Source organism: Macadamia integrifolia, chromosome 13 (assembly GCF_013358625.1).
Source record: "Macadamia integrifolia cultivar HAES 741 chromosome 13, SCU_Mint_v3, whole genome shotgun sequence".
In the NCBI taxonomy this organism is placed as follows: domain Eukaryota; kingdom Viridiplantae; phylum Streptophyta; class Magnoliopsida; order Proteales; family Proteaceae; genus Macadamia; species Macadamia integrifolia.
The window spans coordinates 7,685,758-7,695,601 of NC_056569.1; the positions used below are offsets into that span (position 1 = coordinate 7,685,758).

Sequence of the window (9,844 nt, forward strand, 5' to 3'; positions counted from 1 at the left end):
TGGTTTTTTACCACTGTTTTTTAAGTTTGAACTTTAAACTTTACCCTTATATTTTTTAAAGGTTAAAGGCCGGTTTGCCGCCGGTAAATCTAAACCTTCTCTCTCTCTCTCTCTCTCTCTCTCTCCTCTCCTTGGAAAAGTCTCTTATGCCCCTCCCATCTCAGCATTTTCATTGTTTGAACCACTAGTCATAAGAAAGTCGACCGCATACTTAGGGCCCGTTTGATAACGTAACCAGAAACGTGTTTCTGTGTTTTCTTGTTCTCAGAAACAAAGAAACGGGATAAATACCGTTTGGTAAAAGTGTTCTGTTCCACTTGTTTCTTGAAACATAAATTGAAATTTATAACAATTTATGCTTCAAGAAACATGAATGACGAAACAAGTTTTACTTGTTTCGCTTGTTTCTCGAAACAAAAATGGGGCACAAAAAATCGATATTGAAGACGGAGTTTGGCATCACTACCATCACCACCCTCCGACTAGCTCCGTCTACAGAGTTCCTCTCCATCTTGTCAGCCGTCGTCGATTTGGGTTTCTTCCCGCAGATTCCGATGAGGCACTGTCATCTTCCTAGTCGACTCCGCTGCTGTTATCGTGTTCGTCTCCACTCAGTCTCTCACAAACCAAGCAAAGCTCCATTCTGCTGAGGAACAACCTCAAATGCTTCGTGCTTCATGGATGCTACGAATTGAGAATTTCTTTGATTAACCGCTCCGGTGGGAGTCGCCGATACTGCTGGAGACTTGTCGCCGATCTCACAGATATCAGGTGAGGGAGGTCCAGCGACACCGCCACCACTAGACAAGAACCTCGCAAACATGCTCTCCGCTTCGGGACTTGAAGAACGAGGTTGTAGGAAATCATCAGCTCCTCCTTCTCCGTCTTCGCTGCTACCGTCCACGTAATTTGCAAGCAGGGGGCTCGGGGCAGAGCGAAATCACATCAAACCGGAATTCAGCTCTTGCTGCTGCTAATGGCGATCGGAAACCATGGTTTCTCTACTTTTTTGTTGCAGTTCTCCTTCCGAATGCTTGGAAGTCGAAGGGAACAGAAGATCCATGTCTTTTGAGGATGCTAAAGACGTACATTCTTGATGATCTGAACTCCAAATTCATCCTTGATGATCGACCCCTCAATTTGCTGCCAAGAAGCATCAGCTTCTGACGCCTGTCTTGTTCAAGGAAATAGTCGACTGTCACGCCAGAGCATCTATTTCTTCAAGCAAATGGCCGTCGATCGTTATCCACCGGAATGTGAATACAACACTGTAATCATCCAATCAAACGGAAACAAGGTTTATCAAACACCCAAAATTCTGTTTCTGTTCCCAGAAACGGAAATTTCTGTTTCTGTCGTTTCTTGAAACAGAAACAGCAGAAACGTTATCAAACGGGCCCTTAATCTCTTCACTTTTTTAAAATAGTATAATATTTTAGAGTAGTGTTATTGTTTACTGGTATGGGTATAAAACTGTGAATTTTTTTTTTCTGAGTAAATTACAATGACCTCGTATAGAGGAGTAAAGATTGTCTGCCCCGAGTGCAGTGGTGTGGCAAGCATCAGACGGTTGAGACGACATCGGCCTATGCCCTGATGTGGTCTCGACCGTCCGATTCTCATCGCACCCATGGTAGAAGATGCCTTCGTCCTATAGATATTCTGACAATGTCATGACACTCCAAGCTAGAAAAGTATTACAACCATCCCTTTTTTAAACTAACAATGTTAACCAACAACAACTTAAATCACAAAATGACCATTTTACCCTAACCTATATCCTTATTTATAACTCGCTTACATGACCACTGGAACAATTTCATACCACAAACTCCATCATTGGAGATCTCCAAATCATCGGCGACCTGGAATACGAGTTTGATCCTCTTCTTCCTTTGAGTTTGATACTCTCCTCCACTGGTGACATGAGCAGCAAGGGTAATAGGTCCTCTTATCTCTATTACCTTTCTATTATCTCTATTTTCTCCCTCTCCTCTCACTCGGCGATTGATCTTGTTCAAGTTTTTAATCAAATTCACATATGAAAAAAATGCATGAGTGGCTAGGAAAATTAAATTGCACAATTAGAGTCAGAGAAATTACCCACTCCTTTCTGCTTTAGGATTTTTGTTTGGTCCTTCCTTCAAACTCCTATTCAAATAAACCCTAAAATTAGAAGTTGCATTTCAAAGTAGATAATAGGAAAGAGCGACGAGGGGAAAAACTTGCATCCTTGTAGTAAGTCATCACGAAGCTTGATTGGGGGGGGGGGGGGAGGGTATGCATATTTCAAATCTTAGAGGAGAAGTTGAGATTCAACACAACAGGAATTCGAACACCATCTTCACAAGTTCTTCATCGTATTAGGCTGGGGGTAACGATGAGAACTACAAAGTAGGTCGTCTTTCAAATCAAGTTGTAGCTTGTTCTTCGAATCAAGTTATAGGTCGCTTTCCGTGAAAAGAACAGCAAGACATGGTACAAGTACTTTTGGGGGTTAATGGAGAGAAGGGTAGGTTTGTAAGTTTACCCATTTTGAGGGCAATTTGGCTATTTCAAAAGTTTTAAATTGGTGCGTCACCACTTAACCTCTAACCACTAATGGAGTAGACTTAGTAGTAATTAAGTTAATAAATTAAGGTATGCATATGTAATACTTTTCTAGCTTGGGGATGTTGCAACATTGTCAGAATCTCTAGTGGAGATCACTATAATTTACTCTTTTTTTTAGATTAAAAATATCTGCGAATGTTGATACTTAGCTTAAGAGACTCCTATAGGAAAATCGAACATGCGTAAGATTGTAACCAAGTAGTGAGCATGGTTTATGATATTAAAATCAGTCTTGGGATCGAACATGACCGACACTAATCTAGAAAGGTCCAGATCGGTCTGTATCAGATAGAAATACCCCTATTGTCATTTTAACAGAAAAATCTATTTTTCAACTTATGAGAAAAGAACCCCGACCACTTGAGTGGTTCCACGTCTAGACAAGGGTGTTAATCGGTTTGGTTTCAGTTTAAACAGTTCAATTCGGTTCGATTCACATATATTTTGGCTGAAACCATAACCGTATCATTTACTAAACAGTTGCACTTTTTGAAACCGCAACCATTTAGTAAACGGCTTCGGTTTCCATAGTTTTTAAATGGTTTCGGTTTCACGGTTTTAAACGGTTTTGATTTCAGTTTATTCCATACTGTTTCTAAACGGTTAGCAATCGGTTTGCTAGTTTATTTATATGTTTACTAAAATTTGCTTTTGGTGATAAACGATTCAATCTTAAGAATGTGAAATGCAACCATTATGTTTTGTTAAAACAACCAAACAACTAAGCAAAAGAAAATATTTTGATAGAAAATAGTCTCAAGCGCATCTAATAAGTTAGTAAGTAATGCTTCCAACAGAAATTTTCTTATTCTCCCCCCTCCCAAATAATATGTTATAATATTGAAAAATATATATTTAATATGCCATGGTATAAACAAAAATTGCATTTTAATCAGTATGCATTCTACCTAGTGCGTTGGATTAATTTAATCAGCATTCCAATCAATGAGCAAGTTACCTCTATAATTACTTGCAGGTTTGCAGCACTCAATCTTTGAATCAAATGAGATACTAATGATATTTTGGACCACCTTATTTAATCTTTAAATGGGTTAATTGGATCGGTTTTGACAGTTTAAACGGTTCAGCTTTCACGGTTTCAATTTAGTTTCAAACCACGGGTTAAACGGCTTGGTTCGATTTCAACCCGTTCAACTAATCAGCTTGAAACTTGAAACCATAACCGAACCATTTACTAAACGATTTTGAGGTTTTGGTGTAAACGGCCTGGTTCGATTTCGGTAAACGGTTTTGGTTTCAAATTCACATCCTTAGACACAGGTGGCTATGAAAAGACTGTGTTGCCCCTTGCTCAGATGCTATCGCGCAACACCCCATTGGTCTGGGTAGTGGTCGGGTAAGCGGACAAGGTTTTCTAACCCTTAACCTTATTACATTTCATCTGTACCATTCCAACGATACAATATTGGCCAAGATTTAGGATCATAATGGTTTGATAGCAATTTGATCTAACTGATTCAGGACAATTCGATTCACTCCCTACTATATCAATGAATCAGTGGAAATAACACATTCAGAGGAAGAAGCCTATTGGACCCTAGCCACACTCACTTCGTGCTTTATCTCACGTGGTTGACCCCTAGTCCCCCAGGACTTGAATCTTCTCTAATGCTCCAATGCGCCTCAGACAGCTAGTAGCACTCGGATATGCACCCCTAGCTGTAGGATATGCATTGGGCACACTGCCGCACTTGAGATGATATGGCTCCAATCCCTTATGCCATTCTTTGTCTCTTTTGATGAAACCATTTAACTTAAATTATAGTTTAGACCCTTTTCCTATGTACATAAATCCTGCTTTCGTTTATATTATTGCAAGACCTCTGATTAACATCTTATGATTCTACGAACCTTGGAAATCACAAGACAAATATCAATCATCAATGATCTAAATTGTTTGCTCCTATTTAAGTTGGGAGAGTGCATAATATTGTCTAGATGATAAATACATATGCATGAAAAATGCATGCATACAAGGGACGATATTTGATTGAATTAGACTTTGAAATCTAATATGTGATTAATTAAGACCATGTTCTTTCTATCCCATAGTTGGAATAAACAAATCATCTATCCACATGGCAAATTACACTTATTATATTTGAAAAAATAACAAACCCTTGTGATAGTAATAACATGTATTTTTGTATTCATTATAAATAATATTTCTCTTTTTTCACCAATACACTAACGGCCCGTTTGATTTTGTTTCTTGAAACGTGTGTCCCCCTTTTTTTGTGCTCAGAAATGGAAAAACACCATTTTTTCCGTTTGATTTTTCTGTTCCGTTTCACCTATTTATTGAAAAAAAAAAAAAAAAAAATGAAAATTATACCAATTTTTGTTTCCGGAATAGGAATGAAGAAATACCCCTTGACTTGCTTTTCTGTTTCTTAAAACAAAGTGAGAGGGAAAAATTGTGAAAATCCCGAAGCCCTACCCAATCCAAACTCTCCAAAATCCTGATACTTTATACACTGCCATATCTCCTGCAACTCTCCAAGCTGCAATTCCTCTCATCTAAACTCTCCTCTTCTTGTGAGACATTCAAACCAGGGACGTTACGACTCCTCTTCTTGTGAGAAACGTAAGTTGTCGCTACAACTCCTGAACATTCAAGTTCCATCATTGCAACTCGAGAGGGCTTCCATCTTCATCGCTGCAAATCGTGGATCTTCCAACTCCATAGCTGTAACTCGTGGATGCTTCTTGAACACCCAAACCGATGCCAGGTTGTTCTCAGAAGATTCATCTTCCTTCATTGAAGGGGTTTTATGTGTTTAAGGTGACTTTCTCTAGGGTTTCTATAGGGCTTTATCTCCTTTCATTCGGTGATTTCATCTCTTATAGCAGTGACTTCGAAATTTTCTAGTCAGTGTAAAATTGGTTAACTCTTTACGTCCATAGCAAGAACTGCCTGACAGAACATGTGAGATCTGTTGAAACAATTCATGATTTTGTTAATGGTGGTCAAAACTGATACACTTGATACAATGGCATCTGGATATACAAAGAGGGCTTCCATTGAAGCAAGTGTATAGTAGCATTCCATTGATTGGCTTCCAAACAGAGATTTCAACTATTTCATTTTGGACTTCTTGTGGATTTTTAACTGTTTTGTTTTTTGTAATCCATATAAGGGAAAGAAGGGGTATTGGCGCGTGTGTGTAAGATAATGTGTTGCTGCAAGTTCTTTCCTTCTTTCTCTCTTTTTTTCTTTTTTATTATAAAATTTATCATCGTTGATGCTTTTAAAACTCTTCACTCTGGTGCTTCTTGTTCTTTAGCTATTCTTTCCTTGTTGATTACTTCCTTAATAGCTGCTATAGTTTATTCCTATTGTATTCAGCCTGCTATTTGTTTATGCCTAGTGTATTTCAGTTGTTGTACGAAACTGGATAAATCAATGCAGAATAATCAGATTTATTGCTTTTATAGATTTCTTTTACATACCTGACTGTGAGCTTATGAATCTTGACTTCTGATTTCTTCAGGCCATCCCTTTTTGCTCATTACATATTATTGGTAATGGTTGTGCCCTTGGTTATATGCTCTGGCCGTTCCATTCAATTGTGGCGTGCAGAGTTGCTCTTGGTCACTCCAGTTTAAGCATTGGACAATGAACACTAGTTAATCTGAGAATATGAGAACACTAGTGTTGTTAGGGAGTTGGGTAGGGTGGTCTCGTCTGTACATGGGTGAAAAGTTATCAAAGAAGGGTTTGAACATTAAATAAAAGCAAGAGCCATTGAGCAATCTTTCCAATATCAAGAACCGCCTGTCGCATTGACTATTATACAAAGGTAGGGGTGTCAATCGGTCGGTCTGGCTTGGTTTCGGTCTGAGTTGAGTCGGTTTCGGTGTGGGAAAGTTGAAACCGAAACCGAACCAATAAGAAAATTCCGGTTTCGGTGCGGTTTGGTTTCGGTTTGTCTTTGGTTTCTTAAATCGATTTGTAACCGGGTTGGTTTTGGTTTTTGGTCCAGTTTGGATTCGACTTTCCATACAAATGTTTACAAAACTATGCAAATTTTAATTTTTTTTAATGAATTTTGGAGTGTTTCGGCTTCGGTCTGGGTTTTGAGCCGGTTTTGGTTTGGTTTTGGGTTCATCCGGTTTTTGGTGCGGTTCGGTTTGGTTTTGGGGTTGCAATACTCCAAATCGAACCGACCCAATAAGGCTTCGGTTTGATTCGATCCGTATTGTTATCGATTCGGTCCGGCCGGTTTTACCGGTTCGGTTTAAGAATTGACACCCCTATACAAAGGGTTGAAGAAGCATTGGAATAGTTCTAAGAGTCTTATGGCTCAGTTGATTTTCATAAATAGTCCAGCAAATTTTGCAGAGCAGAGCAATATTATTATCATAAGTGTATCTTATGGCATGACTACCATCAATGACAGGCTTGCATATATTATGCCACCCTAGTAGGTGAAGTTTAGAATCACCTTCATCTTCTCTCCATAAGAATTTCCTTTTCAGTTTATCTATCTCCTTGGTGGCAAAAATGGGGATAAGATAGGAAGACATAAATATACATTGGTATGGAGATGGACACATATTTGATTACCATATTCCTAGGAACTTGAGAAAGCATGAAAAAAATTAAACACCAATGTCTACTGAAAATGTTTCTTGAAAATAGAAAATCAAACACTATTTTGAGGTAAAATAATTGTTTCTTAGAATAGAAATGGAAAAACTTGTTTCTACTGTTTTTAGACACAGAAACAGTAGAAACAAAATCAAATGGGCCCTAAGTTGATAGTATCATAATTCTCTTGAAAGTTGATTTGAGGATTCCTGCTATATAGGGGTGTAATTCGGTTGGGTTGGCCTAATCGGATTTCTCCACATTAGGATCTCGCACTGTGACTAGCGTGTTATGTAATTGGTCCTCATAGATTAGGAATGGTCCCATTTATAAATGATCGGTTGGGTACCAATCTTTAATCAGGCTAAATAGGCCTTAGACGAGCTAACGACACATTTATCCCTAAATGAGCTTTAAGTGTGTCTAGCTAAGTAAGTGGGCTCTAAATGAGCTTTAAACATGTTGGACCGAGTCGGGCTATTAATCTTTTGAGTGTCCATTGGATAGCACCCTTGCACTAAAAACGAAGAATGTTAATCGGGCAAGTTTGAGCTCGACACGTTTAATAAACAAGTCATACCGGGGCAGTTTTGGGTTTTTCCAATCGAGCTTGCCAGTGTTATCCTAGAATTGACACCCCTACTGCTACATTTGGTTCTAATTCAAAGTTTGATGCAAAACAAATTGGTTTTTACGATCTTAACAACGTTAAGTATCTCTCTTAGAAATGAGATGGTTCTCTAAGCAAAAAGCATATGGGAGCACATTAACGAGGAGCGACAAAACAATTTCACAGTTGTATTTGTATAAATGGGGAAATTGATAATACACTTCCATAGTTCCATCACTTTGGAAAAATCATAGCTCAATAATTGACCAACCAAATGGGTTTCCCCTTCTGGTTTTATTCCCATTTGTAACCTTTAATTACTAGATGGCCAATCCTACCAACAAAGATGGCTTCATTCACCAAGAAAATGTAGGTTTTAGTGTCTGAACCTGTGAGGATGTTATTACAATGATCATTGGATAACTATATACTCCAAATTTAGCTCCATCTGTGGAGGAAATTAAACGGGTTTCTCCAATAGTCTGTTCTTATCTGCTTGAATGCTTCCATGGTTACTGTTGTTGGTAAATAAGCATCGAAGAGATACCTCATAGGCAACAAAGATGGCTCCATTCACCACAAAAGCCCGAACGATTGCAGTACCCAAACCTCTCCACAAGACACGAAATCCCTCTTCCTGGACGCTTTTGCATAGGCAATCGATGATGCCACGGTATTTAGGTGGAGGATGATCCCATGGAGATTGCGTCTGAGCCTGAAGTCTGGTCTTTACAACATCCAAAGGATAACAACACAACCAACTAGAAACCCCTGCAAGCCCTCCTGCAACTAACATCGTATTGAGGCTCTCTTGACCACTCTTTCGACAACCTGGGTGGAGTTTCTCTCGCGTGTACTCATAGGTCCAGAAGTAGAAGCCATGAGCTGGCGCATCTCGAAGGGCAGTGATGTTGAGGCCTCGAAAGAGTCCTCTCACCCCTTCGCTTCTGAAAATGTATTTAGCCATGCTTGCTGGACTTCTCAGATCATCGTTTCCATGGTGGTTTGGTGATCGTCCGGTACTTGTTTGTTGTAATTGGAGGCGTATCTTTACTAATTCAACAGGGCTGAGTAGAAAACTTTGAAGGGCCCCTGTTCCAAAGCCCGCTAATGCCACGCTTCTGTAAGAAGGGGGATCTATGTTGTTGGTTGATGAATCAAATGCTCGGGATAGAACTGCGTAGGTTTGAAATACCAAGGCATTCTGCAACCAACGAGACAATTACGCAAACTCTATAAAATTTATACAGAACAAGATGAAAGAAGATGTAGAAGAACATGGAGAAGGAGAAGGAGGAGGAGGAATTAAACCTGGAAAGTGACAGAGGCTAATGGGGCTCCCATGCCACGGTACAGGGCGGAAGCTCCCTCAGAAGCGACGATCTGGCGGAGGAGGCCAGTGGCAGATCTGATGGGATTGGAAGGTTGTTGAAGACGGATCCTCAGTGTGTCTAAAGGGTAACCAGAGATTATCCCTGCAGCTCCTCCGAACCCTCCTGCCACGAACTCTTTCCCCCAACTGGTCGCTAGATACTCTGGCCAGAAATCCATTTCTGTTCACTTCCATTCCATGAAAGCACAGACCCAACTCAAACCCACCAACATCAACGTACCACTCCTGTATTAATGATGATGATAGATCTCAGTAATTGTTTGTTTGGTGAGGAATAGAAGCTATTACAGAGTGGAGCAGAATCCCATCGAAGTAAAGAAATTCCTCGTTTCTGGTAACCCTTTTTCCTTGATGTTTTTCTTAGAATTTCGAACCCCGGTCCTGCTCTGAGCTTGTGGCTTCTGTGAACAGAGTTGTTATAGTGAACTTGTGAGGGGAGGGACCCACCCGATTCCTTTGGCTTTTGTCTTTCATCTGATCACTCGGGGGGAAACGGCCAACTCTACTTTTAAGGTCTCTCAACCCGAAATTGCCACGTGTCATCACTTTCTATTGCTTAACCGACTCTGAATCCCAATAACTTTTTCTTCCACCCGGTAGAGTGTGGTGGACC

At 39.7% G+C, this 9,844-nt stretch overlaps 1 protein-coding gene across 1 annotated transcript; it reads right to left on the reverse strand.

Annotated features, from left to right (window-relative positions):
* Positions 1-8,002: 8,002 nt before the first annotated feature.
* On the reverse strand, positions 8,003-9,621 carry LOC122059225 (mitochondrial arginine transporter BAC2-like). The gene is made up of 2 exons (XM_042621909.1): positions 9,150-9,621; positions 8,003-9,042 (listed from the first exon to the last, which is right to left on the reverse strand). Exons 1-2 carry the CDS (start codon positions 9,387-9,389, stop codon positions 8,299-8,301), a joined length of 984 nt encoding a protein of 327 aa, XP_042477843.1. The 5' UTR covers positions 9,390-9,621; the 3' UTR covers positions 8,003-8,298.
* Positions 9,622-9,844: the final 223 nt, after the last annotated feature.

Coding starts and splice junctions, on each gene's coding strand:
- LOC122059225 (XM_042621909.1), bottom strand. CDS start 9,389: ATGGATTTCTGGCCAGAGTATCTAGCGACCAGTTGGGGGAAAGAGTTC. Junction 9,043..9,149: donor TAGCCTCTGTCACTTTCCAG/GTTTAATTCCTC, acceptor CGTTGGTTGCAG/AATGCCTTGGTATTTCAAAC.